This window comes from Pelophylax lessonae (assembly GCF_965119305.1).
Source record: "Pelophylax lessonae genome assembly, chromosome: 5".
NCBI lineage: Eukaryota > Metazoa > Chordata > Amphibia > Anura > Ranidae > Pelophylax > Pelophylax lessonae.
The window spans coordinates 354206192-354226967 of NC_138772.1; the positions used below are offsets into that span (position 1 = coordinate 354206192).

The following is a 20776-nucleotide window of genomic DNA, read 5'->3' on the forward strand; positions in this document are numbered from 1 at the left end:
TGCACCCTTCACATCTACACTCTTTTCTCCATTATATCTATGGATGGAGCCGCTATTGTCACTAGACCTCAAGCCTGTGTGACAGGCTGGTCAGACTGACTTTGTTCATCTGCATTCCATGCAGTCTTCCTTCCATTGATGAGACCAGTACTTTACACACAAAAAATGATACATATTTTTCTTCAGAAAGCAGGCAGTAGAAGTCTCTGCCTCTACATCAGGTATCACTAAATGGCAGACCACGGTCCGGATCCAAATCGAGTCACTGTGCCAACTGGACTGCAGTGGTTTGCTGGTTCTCTTCCCCCACCCTCTCTGCTGGGTGATGTGAAGGGGCCAAAGGAGGACACTACCATGTTTGGGTGAAGGGGGGGAAGAGGAGAACACTACTGTGGGGGCTGAAGGGGAGCAGAGGAGAACACTACTGTGGGGGCTGAAGGGGAGCAGAGGAGAACACTACTGTGGGGGCTGAAGGGGAGCAGAGGAGAACACTACTGTGGGGGCTGAAGGGGAGCAGAGGAGAACACTACTGTGGGGGCTGAAGGGGAGCAGAGGAGAACACTACTGTGGGGGCTGAAGGGGAGCAGAGGAGAACACTACTGTGGGGGCTGAAGGGGAGCAGAGGAGAACACTACTGTGGGGGCTGAAGGGGAGCAGAGGAGAACACTACTGTGGGGGCTGAAGGGGAGCAGAGGAGAACACTACTGTGGGGGCTGAAGGGGAGCAGAGGAGAACACTACTGTGGGGGCTGAAGGGGAGCAGAGGAGAACTCTACTGTGGGGGCTGAAGGGGAGCAGAGGAGAACACTACTGTGGGGGCTGAAGGGGAGCAGAGGAGAACACTACTGTGGGGGCTGAAGGGGAGCAGAGGAGAACACTACTGTGGGGGCTGAAGGGGAGCAGAGGAGAACACTACTGTGGGGGCTGAAGGGGAGCAGAGGAGAACACTACTGTGGGGGCTGAAGGGGAGCAGAGGAGAACACTACTGTGGGGGCTGAAGGGGAGCAGAGGAGAACACTACTGTGGGGGCTGAAGGGGAGCAGAGGAGAACACTACTGTGGGGGCTGAAGGGGAGCAGAGGAGAACACTACTGTGGGGGCTGAAGGGGAGCAGAGGAGAACACTACTGTGGGGGCTGAAGGGGAGCAGAGGAGAACACTACTGTGGGGGCTGAAGGGGAGCAGAGGAGAACACTACTGTGGGGGCTGAAGGGGAGCAGAGGAGAACACTACTGTGGGGGCTGAAGGGGAGCAGAGGAGAACACTACTGTGGGGGCTGAAGGAGAGCAGAGGAGAACACTACTGTGGGGGCTGAAGGAGAGCAGAGGAGAACACACTGTGGGGGCTGAAGGGGAGCAGAGGAGAACACACTGTGGGGGGTGTGATGTGAAGGAGGGCAAAGGACGACACTACTGTTGGGTGGGGGGTGATGTGAAAGAGGGCAGAGGAGGGAGGACACTATTGTGGGGAGAGAGGGTGTTGATGTGAAGGGGGGGTTGAGGACACTGCTGTGTGCTGTAAATTAGGGGTAATGTGAAGGGCGGTTCATAAGACTATGAAGAGGGGCCGTGATCTAAAGTAGGGTTTTTGATATGTGGGGGGGCTGAGGACACTGATGTAAGAATTGGATTGAGATATTAGGAGGAGGGGGACTGTGATATGAAGGATCTGAGTCATTCCACAAACATGCATTTCGTACATCGCTGAAGGGGGGCATAGTTGACTTCTCCCACCTTTTCTCTTTCTCACTGTCCCCTTTACTGCTCTCTCCACCTGCCTCCCCTCCCCCTTCCCCTTTTTACCCTGTGACTAGGGCACTGCATTTCTGATAAGAAGGTGCTTTCTGTACTTGCTGAAAATGTCCATCGCCTTAAATTTAACTAATGCAACCACCACATTTAATGACTGATAAACTGCTCTATAAAACATTTTTGTTTTTGAAGTTTTGATATGCTTTAAAATATAATTCCTATGACTATCTAATTTGTTGTGTTTTTTTCCAGTATGGAGCTGAATTCAGGCGGTTTTCCCTTAATCGGTACAAACCAGGAACTTTTGAGGAATTCTACAACCTTATACTTCAAGTCCATAATATCTCCAATGTGGATGTCATGCTTGGATATGCAGATATTCATGGTGATCTTCTACCCATTAACAATGATGACAATTTCTTAAAAGCTGTGTCAAGTGCCAACCCCCTCCTAAGAGTATTTATTCAAAAACAAGGTAAGGTGCCGGTTTCTTTTTTTTTTCTTCTCTTTTCTTTTTTGTTAAGGGTAACGATGCACCTTTGATTTTTTTTACAGTGATTTTCAAACATTTTATCAATAATTAAGGGATGCATTTGTAATATTTGAAGTAGATCGCGTTGGTTTGCAAATTGTTGTCTTCTTTACTGTCATGAACATGGTGGCAATCCATAAGTGGGGTTCAGCTCAGACGTGTTGGATTATACACTGAAGTGCCTTGAGCTATCCTGCCAGAAAGCACACAGCCAATTATAAGCGACTGTGGTATTCCCCGCCCCGCAGCCACATTATATACAAGGGGGTGTATGCGTGTGGCTGTTGGGTGGGGAATACCTTGGCTGCTTAAGATTGGTGGTGTGCAGTGACAGCTTTCTGGCAGAGTAGGATCTGAACACACCTGAGCTCATCCCTGTCCATGAGCATGCTTCTATATGCTTATTCTGAAGTCTGCCCATAGGTGGGTGTTTTTTTTTTTTTTGTTTTTTTTTTTAAATCATCCTGTTGGCTGAATGGAAAAAAAACAAACCAATTCCTCCATCCACACAAGTGATGTGGATGGAGGAATTCTCTCCGTTGTGCTATTGTATTCTGACAGCAGTGACTCCTCTGTCGGAAAATAAACTGATCAGCACTGCAGCCCTTGTTCAAATGAAAATTCTCCTTCATTCCCATTCGACAGAATTCGATCGGGGACTGCCATAGAAGGATTGAAATTTGGCTGGCCTCTACTGAACTGACTAAATTCAGATCTACACTACTTTACCAAAAATCTTGGGATGCCCACCTTTACACACACATGAAGTTTAATGGCATCCCAGTCTTAGTCCGTAGGGTTCAATATTGAGTTGGCCCACCCTTTGTAGCTATAACAGATTCAGCTCTTCTGGGAAGGCTGTCCACAAGGTTTGGGGGAATGTTTGACCATTCTTCCAGAAGCCCATTTATGAGGTCAGGCATTGATGATGACAGGGAAGAGGTAGGAGGAGGGACCAGGAAAAATATGTGGACCCTTTACACTAGATTAAGGACCATTTAATAAAATGTTTGTTTATACACATTTAAAATCATTTGGACACTACATGACAAAACATGTTATTCCATATGCAAGGTTACAGTTACGCTCCACAGTGTGAGAAAGTGAGTCATCAATCCTAATTGGATCAATTGATGGATAGTTTGCTGCGACTTCCAACGCAGTTGCGTTTCACGGCTACAAAGCCTGCTTCTTCAGGAAAGCAAAATAACAGTCAAGCTCTCAGTATAAACCTTGTCAAATCACATTATTTCTACGACCAGCTGTTACTCAATTCCTCATTTGATGGGGCAGTCCAAAAAGGGCCTAATCCATAGGTCATCAACGTTTGCATCATCAATATCCGTCTTTGCCGTTAGGTATCTGGTGTGCAATATCCATGTAGGGTAGTTGTCATCCCAGGGTAATGAGTCAGCTGATGTTCTGATGTTGTGGGGGCAGGGGGAAGGATGAACCACACTGTGTCTCCTTCCTCTGTCAGTGCAAGTGTGTGGAGAACCACATACTTGCGCTGACCGAGAAAGTGCACCTTGTTTGAGCACTAGTGCACAGTCATATTGGAACAGGAAGGGGCCATCCCCAAACTGTTCCCACAAAGTTGGGAGCATGAAAATGGACAAAATGTCTTGGTATGCTGACGCCCTAAGAGTTGTCTTCGCTGGAACTAAGGGGCAAAGCCCAACCCCTGAAATGCAACCCCACACCAAAATCCCCCCTCAACCAAATGATTTGGCTCAGTGCACAAAGCAAGGTCCATAAGGATGAGTGAGTTTGGAGTGGAGGAACTTAACTGCTCTACACACAGTCCTGACCTCAACCCGATAGAACACCTTTGGGATGAATTAGAGCGGGGACTGCGAGCCAGGCCTTCTAGTCCAACATCAGTGCCTGACCTCACAAATGCGCTTCTGGAAGAATGGTCAAACATTCCCATAGACACACTACTAAACCTTGTGGTGAGCCTTCCTAGAAGAGTTGAAGTATTGTCAATACTTTTGACAATATAGTGTGTCTATGGCAAGCTTAACAATCTTATCACTGGAGTAAAAGGAAACCTGTTATTGACTGGAAGTATTCAAATCAGCCAGTTACCTGGTTACCTTCCTTTCTGTGGCCACCAAAGCATGTCTACTGTCCCCCATAGAGAACCTGTCCTACTGTTTTCAGGCAGTGGATAACATGAACTACCCATCCTGCATGGGCACGATCAAAAGTACGCTGAATGTTGTATAGTTGTTTTTGCTGTAAGGAGGATTGTGTGATCGATCATTTTTGCTATGAACCTCATCTAATGTCTAGGGAAATCTAAAGCTGGATATACAATCCTCTGACCAGGCTGCCAGCTATACCTACACTTGATTCAGGTGGCCCATACTGCAAGAAATGTGTATATTCATGTGAATGACTACATCTGAACAATAGTTACTAGGCATCCCTGTTTTTGAAGTGGTTTAATGTGTTGGAAACAAATCCAAAGGCATAGTAATAAATTTAAGTTAGGAATGAGTGCGGTAATTATAGACCAAGTCTCTGTCCTGTTTTTTGAGTATGGATATTTATCTGGTAGTAGTGTCTGGATTGCTCATATATAGGTTTATTATTCTCAGGCTACTTCCTATGGTTACACTGGATATCTCTTGGCAGCCAAGAGCCAGAAAACCTTTGACGCTTGTTTTGCCTATTGTGGAACATGCTATTAAAGATTAAATCTTTCTATTCTGCAGCTTCCTAGGTTTGAGGGATTAAGATTGTAATTTAGATACCTAGAGGTCAATGAGCCTTGGTGAGTCACTGACACATTTCTTCTTGCTTGAATGTTGGCATTTAGTTGAGAAGACATTGCCTGCAGGGTGGCAGGAGATGCAGCAATCGGAGGAGGTTTCATAGTGTGCTGGATACAAGTAGCTTGTCCACATAATCATTAGAGGATGGAAGGAGAGATTGACGGAGCAGCTGTCCTAAACTTTGCAAGACTATCAGGCTCATTTCGTGGCTTCATTGGCTTACATAAGGCTTCAGGGATTTATGGCAAGTGTTTTACGAGGCCTTGTTGTCAAACTGCAGCTTGTGTGACATTTCTGGCCTATGCCCTCTTCATATATTTTAGAATTAATTTCAGGTCTGAACATGACCTTTACTGGCCCCTTTAAAAGTAATCTGCGTAACACAATTAACCAATAAAGTACTATAAAGCCATGAAATCGAATTTAACCTTCCCACAAAAACAGCCCTCACAAGGCTAATAATGAAAGACACCAGACTCCAAATTTGATGTGTATGATCGCTTATAAAACAGTCCGTTCTTTTTTACTAGGGAGATTTGTATGCTCTTGGCATTAATGTTTATGTGGGCGCTGCGTCCCAAGAACATCTGCTTTTCAAATTTTAAAGCGAAACTATCATCTAGTCTTCAAACAGAGAGATGAAGAGCAATCAATTATAAGCATGAAGTTGCCATATCCCTTTTCATCTCATGGTGTACTGTTATGTCACAAGCAGTTTACAACTTAGCGTTAAAGTTATATATTATTTAAAGTTAATTTGCAATAAAATCGCACAGCAGTGGCAAGCAACCAAATTATTTTTTTTACAGATTTAACCTCAATAATGGGTTACTGAAATGAGTTCTGTGCATTGCTTTATTGGATAAACCTATTACTAGAGTTTCATTAGCACTAAGAGCCATATACATGGGGAACAAAGGAAAACCTGTGCGTGACTAGTCTTCCTTCTCCCCATCCGTGTAGGTGTGAGTCAGAAACTGCTGCCATAAACACGTAGGAGCCTTCTTTTCTCTGCTTTGTATATCTGTCATGATCATGGGTGTTGGCAAGAAGTCCCAATGATCTTCTTTTTTTTCTCATTTTAAATGCATTTAATTTTATTATAAAGGAAAAATATTTTATGCAAAGAAATGTCCAGTAAGTCATATTTTTTTTTAAAGGACAAAACCAAACTCATTGAACATATAGGGTAGGCCATAAGAGACCTGATTAAATAATGGACTGGGACTTTTAAGGCACAGCAAGTGTTTTCAAAAAAATATGTAATTTATTAATCCATTTAAAATGTAATATATAGTACTGTTACATGGAAAAATTATTGTAATACAAATACATAAAAAATGAATCAAACATTAACAGTGTGCGGTGTCTTGTCCAGAAGGAGATATTCTTTTAAGGGCTTGACGCGTTTCGCAAGTCCACTTCATCAGGAGCCATCGACATCTGATTTACACTGCATGTTATCTTAGTAATACGACAGTGGGTGTATACAGCTTTAAAACCAGGGCTGTGATACCCCATTCGTTCCAGAAAGGTGACGCATTATATTATCTCAAAATATGGATGTATGACAGAGTATTATCACATGATTTTGATTTAGTGTTGTAACCAGCATTGAAACTTGCTTTGCTAGCAACTTTTTAAAATCTATTCAAACTTTCCCATATATAGGGTGATAAAAAAAGTAACCTAGGTCTACAAGCAGGGTGGATTTGATTTAAATCACTAGTAAAAAGGCTTGATTTAAATCAACTCGATTTTTAAATCATAATTTTTAAAGAGCAACTGTCATCTCTGTCCCACAGCGGCGGCTCCTCTGACCCGCTGTTGACTCACCGACAGTCCCATTCACTTTAATGGGAAGGCTGGTGATGCGGCAGTGACGCAACAAGGTGAGGGACGTGGCGACAGTAGGTGAGTGGATGCCCGCTAACGGACACTGTCATGGTGGATCTGAGATGACAGGTGCTCTTTAAATGTAAAGACTAATTTTTGCTGGTAGGAAGTGTAAAATTGTGTCAATTCATCAATGCAGTTGCAGAGTTTGGATTCATTGAATGAGTTTACCAAAAATGTAAATATACAACCTCATGCTACAGAACTAAACTCCATTTATTGCTGAATAAACGAAATTATTGTATCTTAAATAGAAAACGATCTTTAGATGGATTCTGCTCCAAAAGCTTTTTATTAAAATAAATTTGATTTAAAAAAAAAAATCAGATTTTAATTTTTTTTTTTTTTTTTTTTTCAACCATCAATTTTTATCCACCCTGTCTACAAACCAGACTGATCCAAAAGGAATAGCTTAAGATGGTCTGTGAATTTCAAAGGAACTAGCCCAAAATCAATTATCATCCTTACATAGGCTGTAGCAGGTCGCCACCTCGGATGCCAGTTCCACCCATATAGTAAAAGGGGAGGGGGCTTACTGCATGTGAAATGCATTTACTGGCTGTCCATGGACTGTTTATATATCTTTTTGCATCCTAGGTTTCATATTTTAATGACACGAGTTCAGAAAGAAGCTTTTTTTTTTTTTTTATCTTTGGAGTGCAACCACCTCGTTATTTGTATTCAAACTTCAGGGTGAAATAACTTTGTTTTGCTTGTTTCATGTGTGCTAATAAATCAGCCCTAATGTAATGGTTTCAATGTGTGGATGGCCGTTGTGGTAGTTGGAATTCTTAGTTCCAGTTATTCCCAAACTGAACCTTATAGTTCATGCTCTCGCACAGTGCATACAGTGATGATGGTGAGTTGCTCGCACTTCACCTCGTCCATTCAATAACTCTCTTGTAAGCGTTTTATGGAATACAAGGAATTTTGTGAATGAATGGGGGGAAGACAGGATGAACACTCCCTTCAATTACAGAATGCATTTGCATTTTGTGAAAAGATTACAAATTTTTTTTTAAACGAATGAGGGGGCGTGTGAGTGACTCTACACTATCATCACTGCATGCACTGTATGAGAACCACAACTGTAAAGCTGTCCATAGACGGAGTGATTTTCGCACCAGTCAGTGTTGATGGGGGAAGCCCTCCCGTGGAACCATTGTGTTCTCCCAGCAGCAGCACATCTAAAATACGATGGGCCGGTTGTACCCAAGTTGATCGATAAATTTGGGTACATTAAGTCTGCCCATACATGGTCAAATCTCGGCTGGTACCACCTGAACTGGCGGAGATTTGAATCATCTATGGCTGGCTTCAGTCTCAACGTGGGAAGTCTTGTGCCTTCTGTACTGGCAAAGATGAATGAAACTAAAGAGGTTTAACTGCCGCAGCTAGCTGCTGCCCCCCCCCCCCCCCCTAAAAAAAAAAAAGCGCTGAGATACTCGCCAGTTTGCTTCATCCTGATCCATCCAGTCACTGCTGTGACCCTTCTGTCTCTCCGCCATAGCGGAGGGCTCCTTCTGTGTGAATCCAAGGCTTATGACTCATCCAGAAACTGCCATTGGTCATGTAAAGAACCAGAATCCTACCAAGTAGCAGCTGGTCAGACCAGCAATGGGGAGGCAGCAGCTTCCAACTCCTCAAAATATCATAAGCTGTAATGTTTTTAAGGTATTTCAGAAGCTGTTTTCAAATATGCAACTGATCTTCGGGCTAAAATAAAAGACAAATTAATGCACCTCTGTATTCATTAACCATTGCATTTATTTTTTAAATGCAGCCAGTAAAAGGAAGGGTATGGTTGGGAGCCAGTCAGATGAGCTGCATGTAAATCTACTGACAAAGAACAGGCTCATAGGAAAAGATTTCAACTTTTTTGAGACTTGTTGCTGCCATCAATTTAAAAAAATTCTTCTTTTTTTTTTTCTTCTTAAAATGGTACATTTTTAATATTACTTTTAAATATTATATATGTTTTCTATTGTACACATAATATGGGTTTATGAGATTTGCAAATCGTTGCCTTCTGTTTTTAGGAAGATTTTAGTGTCCCAACTTTTTTGGAATTGGGGTTGCACTTTAAGGGCCCATTCACATCTATCGGGTCTGTTGAAGTGCTTTTAATGCACACATGTGGCATTATGGTGGCTCATCAATTTTATTGGATCCCTAATGCACCACCATGGACAAAAAGTTGGATCTGTTGTATTCTTGCTAGCCCACCACAATGCACAGTAGTCTGTTTACCACTTTTTGGCACTGCAGGGTACGAAGGTATGCAACGTGTGTGTAAATGTAGCATGGTGGTGTGACCGGGCCCTGGATAAATGTATTTGCATATTAGCTTTATATATTTATATTATATTTATTGACTATCCAGGAGTGAGAGGTCATTCGTTTTTTTTAATGTTATTAACCAAAAAGTTTTTTTTTTTTTTTTTTTTTAAACCTAGTTTTAACATTTTAGGGTCCTTTCACACGGCCGCTCCGCTGCTTTCCGTGTGTCCGCAAATCATCCTATTTTTTTGCGGATGATTTGCGGACATCAATGTAAGTGAATGGCACTCCGGATGTCAGCGGAATACCATCCGCTGACATCCGATTTTCCTCCTTTCAGTTCTGTTCCGTTTTTTGGAACGGAACAGAACCCCATTTTTCCATCCGTGTAAAAAACGGAAAGGAAGGAAAATCGGATGTCAGTGGTGTCATCCGCTGACATCCGCAGTGCCATATACTTACATTAGGTCCGCATATCATCCGCAAACTGATGGGATGATATGCGGGCACACGGAGCGGATGACACAAATGTCATCCGCTCCGTGGAAAAAAAAAAAAAAAAGTCCCGCAGCGGACCTTTCACACGGAGCGGCCGTGTGAAAGGAGCCTTAGTCACTGGATTTCTTGTCTTAAGATAAAGTAAAGTAAATATTTTATTGTCTTGCTACTAGTTTTCTGCATGGGTCGCACAGGTTGGCGTGATTCTTACTGCTGCATTGACAAATAATGAAATAGTGGCCTTTCAGACTGCTCACTCCACAATTTCCTATCCTCAATCTCAATTTGTTCTTGGTTGTGCTGAAACAAGTAACAGTTTATCTTCATTTAATAGTGCATAGGTTTTCAGTTCAGTTTAGTTCAGTCATTTTCCAGTCTGCCTAATCAATGTGAATGATTTCTTGTGTCCCTTATGTGTGTTTTGCTTTGTGAAATCTTTGGCCTAAAATACAGGCATCTCTCTATGAAATGTAACAAAGCTTGCTTAGGTTTCTGAATAGCCATTGCATCTGCTGCTTTTTGTATGAAGGAATGTCGGTTCAATTGGTCCCAATGAGGGCAGGGCTAATGAACAGGCTATAGAAAGACGAGCTTATGTACTCAGGGCCGGTGCTAGACTATTTTAAGTCCTAGGCAAGACCAGCTACTTGCGCCCCCCGCCCCCAAAAAAATAAAATAAAAATGGAAGGGGTTAAAAACTCGTCTGTCATACCCAGTGACCCTGATCTGATGGCTCCATGTTATGCTGTCATACACAGTGACCCCCATATTCCTCCATGTCACACCTGGGGACCCTAATTTCCCTCTATGCCACACCAAGGGACCCCGATGATCCTCCATGTCACACCAGGGGCAACTGATGTTCCTCCATGTCATACCCAGAGACCCTGATGTTCCTCCATTGCACACCTGGGGACCTCAGTCCCCCATGGCACACCCAGGGACCCCAATTCCTCATGGCACACCTGCTGACCCCAAAACCCTGTTACACCCAGTGACCCCTATCCCCCATGGCACACCTGGTGACCCTGATTCCCTTTCACACCAGGGAACCTCCATGTCACACTCAGGGACCCTGATCCCCTGTTCTGGGGACACTCACTGGGCGGTATGAAGAGAGTGGCCCGCACTCTGCCCTCCTTCACCGTGATCCTGCTGATTCCTTCTCCTAGGATGCTCCTCTTCTGGACCACAGTGCTCACCACAGCTCCAACCGACTCCTGGTGAAGGGAGAAGCAGCAGTCAGAGAACTCCGAACGTCCCTAATCCCCAACCTCCTCAGACCATTCCGGTGCCTCGTTGTTTCTGCTCCAGTAAAGGTGCCGCCCTGCAATGCCAAGCTTGGGGTCAGGTTCAGCTCTCCTCCGCTCCCTGCTTAATACCGACCCAGGGAAATGAACGGCTGCCCACCAGCTCAGTGCAGAGAGTCACTTCCTGCCCAGGGTTTACACCATTCAGCTCCAGCCAAAGAGGATCATCATGCAGGCAGCACTCCTGTGGGCTCCCTTCCTGCCTCTTGGTCCCCCCCCCCCCCCCCAACAGTGGTGGAAAGCCAGGGCCTGGTAGTTCGGCCACTGCCCCAGACACCTGGCATCTTCCTCTGTCCATTCTTCCTCCCCCACTGCCGCCCCCTCCCCTCAGCTCACAAGGATCATTCATGATGGACAGAGAGTGCCGACTCATGGCTGCGCCCCTAGGTTGCAATGCGCCCTAGGCGGCTGCCTAGTTTGCCTAGTGGAAGCACCGGCCCTGGATGTACTATGCTGGTTCCGCAGATGTAAGCTGAATGCAGTTGGTTTCAATAAATCCGTATTAAACTCAAAAGCAAACTTTTTTTCTATTGCAGCTTACCAATTCCTAGATGAGATTGCTGTCAGTGCCAGAACAAGATCATCCAGTGCCCAGGGCAAAAATGCCACATTGCTTCCCCCCCTCATTATGTGCAAGCTTTTGAGGAGGAGGGGGAGAGAGCACAGCCTGCACCTCCTATCTGCTCCCTCCTTAACACTTCCAGCACTGGGCTGACAGAAGTAGTGATGCCGCTGTCCCTACTCCTGTCAGCCTTACAGTAGAAGGAACCTGCGCCACCCTTGTTCCTACAATACATGATGCGTCCAGGGCAGCCGTCCCCTTCTGCCCACCCCTTGTCATTACCCTGATTGCTGTATTAGTTTCCTTTTTTTTGGCTTTCTTCTATTTTCATCCGGTGATCCAGTCAGCAAATCTGTTGTTTTCTAAAAACACAAGCTCTCCAGCAGAATTTATCAGTTTACATGGATGAGACAAACCACTTAACACTGGCAGGGGTGATTAAAATGATCGCTTTTATTTATTCATGTAAAACCCAGAAGGAAAAACAATAGTTTGCTGTAATTGATTATAAGGCCTCATGCACACAGGACGTTTAAAAAATGCCAGCGCTGCTGCCAAGAAAAAGCAGCGGCTGTAAAAACGTGCTTAGCGTTTATGGGCGCTTATGCACGTTTTTTGGACTTAGTGTTTTTGGATGTTTTTACAGTAAAAACACTCCCTATAATGTAAAAGTGGCTAACAGCTTGTTAGCAGCGTTTTGACAGCTCAACAACCTTTGCTCCTTGACGCACAAGCTGCCTTTTTTTTTTTCCTACTGCCTCTAAACGCTTATGCTTCCAAACACCTCTGGGGGGGGGGGGGGATTTCTCTAGCGGCAGCAGTTTGCGCACCACTTTACCATACAAAGGGAGACAGTGCAGTTACAATAAAATAAATTACAAGAGGGTTTAGAGGGCCCTGATTATAAGAGCTTACAATCTAATAGGGTGAGGCAAGTGGTAAAAAGGTTGTAACTGTGAGGCATGAGCTGAAAAATATGGAACGTTTCAAAATTTGCGTGTCATCCTTGCGCAGGGGCCATGCTAAGCTGCAATATATTATAATTTTGGGTTTAATACTGCTTTACGGAAGGAAAATTTTGTTGGTCGTGTCAGCCAAGCAAACACTGCAATGTAATATAGTAATTGCAATCTTGCTGCTGCCAGATGACACCTTTTATTTTCTTTTTCCTGGAGTCTTTATGGACTCATTGCTATTTACTCTGTTCTCAAATACTAATTTACAAAATGCAGTAAAAATGGCAATCAAATTTCTCATCAGTGGAAGTGACTGCTTTGGCCTGACAACTGCTAGCTGTGGGTTGTATACTTTTTTTTTTTTTTAAATACCTTGCGGTTTGCACTCCTGTTTGAAGGAACTTGTACTGCGGAGGTATGAAGGCTTCCCTTGTTGACCTCTTGTGAAAATTCCTAACTTACTAGCTGGCTGTCTTTTGTGATACGTATGCTTGTTCTGGGTCAGTGTCTCAGGATATACTGTATATTGAAACTAAGCAGGGGATGTTGCAGGAATTCCTCATTGTTCCTGCAATAAAAGCACCTTTATTGATGACTATTCACAATGCCATACAGAAAAAGAACAGTTTCAGAAAACACCGGGGGGCCTCTTCAACAGCAAAGTGACCACTCATTCTGAATAATTGTCAAGAGAGTTGATTTCATTGCAAGAAGAGTTTGACTGGCAACATATTTTCTATTGTATGCAGTAGTACCATCTTACCAGTTGCTCTAAAGTGGACCTTCACACCAAAACTGTGCTCCAGCCTGCCCCGTGCCTTCTTTCTTGCCTAGGCAAGAATGATGCCACCCTGCTTCTCGTACCCCCTGAGCAGTGCCAGGACAGTCACCTGGAGCCCAGGGGGGACATGCCAAACTTGCCCAACTTGCCCCTCCCCAAGATGTACAAGCATTAGGTGTCAGCAAACAATCCCCCCCGGAAAAAAAAGGGCACTAATCTCCTCTCCCCCCCCCCCTAGTCTTCTGTGACACATCACAGGTCCCAGAAGACTGTGGGACCATTCCCAAAGTGCAGTGCCTCTCACACATGTGCAATGGGCTGCCAGTTGTGATGCCACAAGCAGCCATGATGCAGGCACCAGTTACCCAAAGGCTAGTGCAGGCTAGTGAATAACAAGCCTGGGTGGGGACGGTGCTGGATCCCTGGACCAGTAAATATCTTATTAGGATTTGTAGCTTCTGACTTTTATTTATTCCAGTCTGCTGGGCGATGGGGGATATACATATTCTCTTTTGATAAGGAGGTTTTTAAGCTTGTGAAATGTATATGCCTTTTTGCTTGTATCATATTAGGAAACCCCTATTTTTTTTTTTTTTACTTTATTATTTTAGAGCATGGGTGCTTAACCCCAGCTGTTGCAGAACTACAAGTCCAATGAGGCATTGCAAGGCTGACAGGTAAAAGCATGACTTGCAAAGGCATGATGGGTCTTTTTAGTTACGCAACAGCTGAAGGGCCACAGGTTGAGCACTAGGGCTGTGCATCTTCACTTAACTCACGATTCAATGCGATTACGATTATTAGGGCCGCGATTCGATTCGATTCCTCGATGCATCACGATTACTGCCCAATGCCCATGCCCAGCCCACTGCCCAATGGTTTTCAAAACTTTATCAAAAAAAACAAACAATCAAGCAGTCACAAATAAAAGAATCCTTTTTATTTTCATTTGCTTCAAAGGACACTTTCCTGGACCCTGTCATGGCCTGCAAGCCCTGCATACTTTAGTGCACTTGCACTGCAAACATATAGGAAGGTCTGAAAATGCAAACAGCATAGCAGAGACAGACAACAACACTAGTATTTTACTAGAAGTAACAGTAAAATTAGTAAAAAACTGTAGTAGTGCAGTTTACTGCTTCATAAAAGAAAATATTAATATAAGCCACAGCCAGGCCTACCACCATTTAAAGTACAACTAAAGGCAAAACTTTTTGGATTATGGATAAAGTTTGGCCTATAGTTGTACTTTAAGGCAAGCCAAGATAGAAGAAGCCAGCCAGCCAAGCTAATATTCTTGTGAAAATGGTCATCATAAATTCCCACAAAACATTATATATAAATCCTTTTATGTGAATATGCATTGCAATAAATTCCAGGTGTGCCATAACCTGTCCTCTACAAAACAGAGCACTTCCTGACTAGTAGCAAACATCAAGGGTGAACCTGGCAATAGTGCACTGCTGCATAACTTCCATGTTCACCGTGATGTTTGTTTCCCTCTGCAACTGCCAGTCAACTCAAGTGAGTTGATGGATTGGCTGCTAGAGGGGAGTTACAAATATAAGCTTTAAGCTTATCAATTCACTTATGTCACTTTTATGTCACTTACTTTACAGAAAACGTTACCCACAGCACTGACAAACACTGAGAGTGAGTCCCCCCCCTTGCCCAGACCCCCACACTGGCAGATACCTGGATGTCCCCCACACCTTCCCCAATCCCCCACAGCACTGACAAACACTGAGTGAGTCCCCCCCTTGCCCAGACCCCCATAGCTGACTGACACTGACAGAGACCCCCACAGGCCCCCACTGACACTGACTGACCCCCCTGGCTGCCAGACTGCCACAGCAGAACAGTACCCCCGGGCCCCGACCGACCGTCCCCTGTCCCAGGCCCCCCCCCCATCACAGACATCCCCCAGAGATACAGACGAGAGACCCCCATGAATGATTACACAATTTATTCGGACATACCTGCTGTGTGACTATGTGGGTTGTTGTGCACTGCATTGCAGAGGAGGACAGGTGCTGTGCTGCTCTCTGGGCTCTGTGGCGGGCGGCTGGCGTCACTGGCAGTGGCGTGGCGGCTGGGCCTCCAGGGCCTGTCGGCTACGGTGAGGTGAGGCTGGCGGCGCTGGCTGGCTGCGATGGGGACGCACTTGGGGCTCCTCGCTCCTGTGTGTGGACTCACTGGACTGGCGGCTTCTGGCTTGGATGGCTGGCTGGCTTCTGCAAGGCCGCAGGTGGGACGCCGATACACGCGGGGGATGTCTTGCTGCGACTCGGCCCGGGTCAAAGAGACGGAAGGGGAGGGGCGGAGCGCGATAGGGCGTGGCCGCGGCTGATGACGTCACTTCGTATAATCGATTATGCCGGCAGCCCGCATCGATGCAGAATCGCGAAGGGTCGAATCGCGATGCATCGATCTTTCAATTATATTCCCCAGCCCTATTGAGCACCCATGCTTTAGAGCTTTGGGTCTATTCATGCTTTAGTAATGTGAATACAATATTTGTTTTATTAGGGCTTATTTGCACCCTTAAAGCAGAACTCGGTTTCTTGTCTCTCTAAAGAGTTTTATTGTGGCAGCTTGGTTTAAGTGTATGCTTAATATTACAGAACGGTCTGGTCGCTGTGGAGGCTGCAATACACAGCAGCAGCTACATACAGTAAGTTTGTGCTGTCTTCTTGGCCTACGCGCTTTCCTTCTGTACCCAGAAAGAAGGTCCATCCTACAGCATCGCAGTCATTCAAGAACAGCCTTATATTTTTATCCATGAATACAGTGCTCCCAGATTGGCTGAGATTGGGGTGGTGACATAATCTGCCTACTGCTTCACCTCGGCCAATCAGATAATGCCTTGTATTCCATTCTAAATATACAAGGCTGTTCCTGAATGGCCAAGATGCCATGGGACCCACCAGGAAGTGTGTAGGACTTAGCTGGGTGTGCCACACGTGTTCACGAAAATACATCCATGTGTATGTAATTGCAGGCATCTGTGTTCACATGAAATTTCAGGTGTACAGCTTATTTTGCAGATATATGGACAGAAATTTTCAGCTGGGGCTCCCAGTTGCTATAAACACAGCTGTATGTTATCCTGTGCAGCTATATGCCTGTATTTACATTTGTGTGCATGTACCCTAAAACTACAGCAAAATGCTTTTTTTTTTTTATAAAGGGAAGGGTTGTCGCCCAGTCAGAAAGCAAAAAAAAATTGTCAAAGCTTCTAACCTTGCCTAGAATATTGAAAATGTGTTTTATTATTGTAGAGATTGCCCATCATTTCCTCTCTCGACTCATTGCTATAGAGCAGGGGTCTCCAAACTTTGGCCAGTTTACTGTTCTTCAGACTTTGGGGGTCCCAGACGGAGTAGAAAAGGTCCCAACGGCATTGGAAAAAAAACAATGCTCCATCTTTGGGTGATAGTGGGAGGAATTGTGTCCCATTGTTGGGGTCAGTGGGTGGGATTATGCCCCATTTGAGGTTTCTTTGGGAGAAATTGTGCCTCATTGTTGGTGTGATTGGGAAGAACTGCGTTCCATCATTGATGTCATTGTGCCCCATTGTTACTGTCATTGGGAGGAATTGTATCCCATTATTGGTGTCATTGGGAGGAATTGTATCCCATTATTGGTGTCATTGGGAGGAATTGTATCCCATTATTGGTGTAATTGGGAGGAATTGTATCTCATTATTGGTGTCAGGAGGAATTGTGCTGTTTCATTGGTGTCAGTGAGTAGAATTATGCCCTATAGTTGGTATCAGTGGATGAAATTGTGCCCCAATGATTGGATAAATGCAAGCAAAGGGCCACAGTTGATAGACCACTGCTATGGAGGCACAGACCGCAAATAAAAGCTGACTGACATGCTAACCCTTTCCTACTCTACCAAAAACAAAATATTTTTGCTGGATTTAAGCTTTAATCCCAAAAAGGATGACCTCTACCCATGTCAAATCCCCAAATCTAATGTAGACATAAAAATGCAGGACTTGGTCTTACCATAGATGGACTTTACTGGCAATAGCATGAGACCAACTCCATTTGATTGATAAAAATATCACAGTAATTTTATTCATACACATATTATTAAAAATATAGGATGTTTGCAAGACATCCAAACATACAAAGAAAAACACATTAAAATTGTACAAACAGCGTGTAAATGCACATTAAGTCCCTAGTGCAGCACCTCCCTTTGGTGTAACCTGGTTTCTAATACCCCAAGGGGGTGTCTGTAACACTGGGTCAGCTCCGTTAGTCAACGTGTTTTGCTCTTAGGGTAGCATCCTCAGGACCAATTCTGGAGGAAATCATGTTCTGCTAGACATAATGGGCATGAGTTGCATATATGCATTGATATAGTTCCATAAATGACTTGGAACTAGATCAATGCATACATGTAACTCATGCTTATTATGTCTAGCAGAACATGCTTTCCTCCAGAATTGGTCCTGAGGAAGCTACACTAAAAGCGTGGAGTGGAGGTGCTGCACTAGGGTCTTAATTTGTATTTACATGAAGTTTGTACGATTTTAATGTGTTTTTTCTTTGTATGTTTGGATGTCTTGCAAACATCCTATATTTTTAACAATATGTGTATGAATAAAATTTACTGTCTGATATTTTTATCAAACAAATTGAGTCAGTTTCATGCTTTTGCCAGTAAAGTCCATCTATGGTAGGACCAAGTCCTGCGTTTTTTTTGTCTTGGGCTTTACTCAGAGTTTCATATGTTCCCTTGAATTTTTTTAGCTTCTCACATATACTTATGGGTGGTGATGGGCTCAGGCGTGTTCGGATCCTAGTTTCAACCCACCTAAGCAATCCCACCAGGAAGCCGACACTGTTCACCGCCAATCATAGTCATTGAGGCATTTCCCGGTCTGTGCAGCTGCGGATCGGGAAATGCCTCACTGCCCATGATTGGCGGTGAGCAGTGTCCGCTTCCTGGTGGTATTTTTCAGATTGGTTGGGACTATGATCAGAACACGCCTGAGCCCATCACTACTTATGGGGGAGACTGCAGCCTCATGTCAAATGATCCTGTGGTGTGCAACTTTCCTCTCATGCTTTAGTTTATTTAGACAGCCCTGGAGTAGACCAAACCAATGAAACCAGTAAGCATACTGGATTTACATTTTAGAACACATTATGATGCATTTCTGTTTGTTTCATCATGCTTTTTACTCATTTAAAATACATGAAATTAGATATGAGGATAAAAGCAATTTTAAATATTTAGTAGGAGCCCAAGACGAACAATGGGGTGAGAATTGGAACTCAGCAGGTACATACCCATCCAGCGATTTTTAAATGGGGGAAAAAAAAATGTCTTGAATTTAATATATCTTTAATTGAGTTCACATGCATCAGATGTATGCTATATTTTTCTGTGGTATCACACGTTGGCATTAGCATTACGGTGCCCTAAAAATGTTCCACTCTGCTGTTCTCATACAATTATAGTTAACAGCAGTTAAAGACCTCCTCAAAAGAAAACCTGTTACTACTGAAAAACAGCTGAAAATTGCACTGAAATGTTCACTCACTCAGTCACTATGAGATTCACTTTCTGTATTCTGCAAAAAAAAAAAAAAACTGGTTGATCCTGCTGCTCTCTGTCTCCCCCTTCTGTCCAAGTCCTTCAGCTAGGGATTTTGCTGCTGTGGTGGCAACTCTGCACATGCTCAGTTTTTGGTGAGTTTCTATGCTGAGCATTTCCTCCCTATCATATCTGAGCAGCCCATGTGACTAGAGAGGGTGTATACACAGTGGTAAATGATAGCACACTTCTGCCTTCCTCCATGCCCACTAACCAGCTGAACACAGTGGATTTATTGGCGGCTTCACCTCCCTCTTATTGATATTATTGGCGGCTTCGCTTCTCTCTTATTCTAAGACACAGGCTGGAGGGGCGTGACACAGGCTGTGACTGGCAGGAATTCGCCTACACCAAGATTTCATTTTAAATATAAGGCAAATGTATGCCAACTTAAAACCCGTTTATCGATGTTTTTTTTTTTTATTTTTACTCTGTATTTCAAAGGCAATTTTTTTTTTTTACTTTGAACCTGTGACTAGCACTAATGGACTAGAAGCTCCTCCTGCTTAGGCTTCCCTGCGGTCTTGCTGGGAAAGTTCTGGGTCATGTGACTGCTGTATATTGCTTAGGATTAAGGTACTCTTTTTTTATTTATTTTTTTTTATTATTTTTTTATTTTAAAGTAGAACTATAGGCAAAACTTTTTTTCATTTTGGCTAGAGCAAGGGAGGTTTAAAACCCCTGTCAGATTCCCCCCCTGATCTTTGTCACATTGCAGAGATTTCCCATCCCTTCCTGTCCTATAGCCAAACAGGAAGTGAGGGGATATCCCTGCAAATTAAGGGAATCCCTTGGAGACCTCCAGGTCACCAGAACTAGTGTCCCCATAGGAAGATATCCCCTCCTATTACTTTTCTGAGGACAGCACAACATTTTGGAATTTTCTTTTACTTTCAATGATAATGGTAAACAGGACAAATGGAGAGGACGAATCTCCTTAGCAGGGGCACAGACAGCAAGATTTTTTATTTTTTTTAAAAACTGATGGGGTTCTAACCCCTCTGCACCTCATCCAAGACTAAAAAAAAAAAAAAAGTTTTGCCTATAGTTATACTTTCAAATCATTACAGTGCTATCATCCATATAAAGAAATAGAAGGTACAATGTAAATTAAACATGAGTCCGTTGACCCGTAGATTTACATTTTTAGTTGTTATCAGTGAAGTACAACCCTTGTGTAGCACTGCAAGGCAGAAAGTGGAACTTGCGATCTAATGAGATGTATTTTCACTTTGAAAAACATTTTTTTAAAAAAGTTTTTCAGTCACTCTACCAGACGGCATAGCCAGATCCTTCACGTTCTCAGCCTCTTTTATTTAGCCATTGAAGGACTGGCCCTCGCAGATATAGTGCGGCCCTCCTGCGAGAAATCACGTACCTAAGCGTGATTTCATGCAGTGGGTCTGGGCACGTGCGCTGCTAGTGACACACTTCTGCTGTGATTGGACACAGTGGGAGCCAATAAGCGGGTCTGGCAGACATTTATTCTTGCCGGGACCCACCAATCGTTCTCAGGAGAGGCAGAACGGTGTTCTGCCTATGAAAACAAGGCAGACTGCCATTCTGTGAGAGGGGAAGACCGATTTTTGGGTTTCTGCTAAGAAGGAACACCGATCTCGGTCTTCCCCCAGTCAAAGCATCCCCCCACACAGTTATAAAGCACTCCCTAGGAGCACACTTAATGCTTTGATCTCGCCCCTGATGTTAACCCCTTCCCTGCCAGTGTCATTAGTACAGTGACAGTGCATTTTTTTTTTAAGCACTGATCACTGTAATATCACTCGTCCCCAAAAATTTTCAGGTGTCTGATT

The 20776-nt window shown here is 43.9% G+C and overlaps 1 protein-coding gene across 1 annotated transcript in view; it reads left to right on the forward strand.

Annotated features, from left to right (window-relative positions):
- PARD6G (par-6 family cell polarity regulator gamma) overlaps positions 1-20776 on the forward strand; it is a 206394-nt gene that overhangs the window by 60308 nt on the left and 125310 nt on the right. The window contains exon 2 of the mRNA XM_082259261.1: positions 2001-2223. Within this exon, the coding sequence (XP_082115387.1) occupies positions 2001-2223 (223 nt within the window). The remainder of the gene's footprint in view (positions 1-2000; positions 2224-20776) is intronic.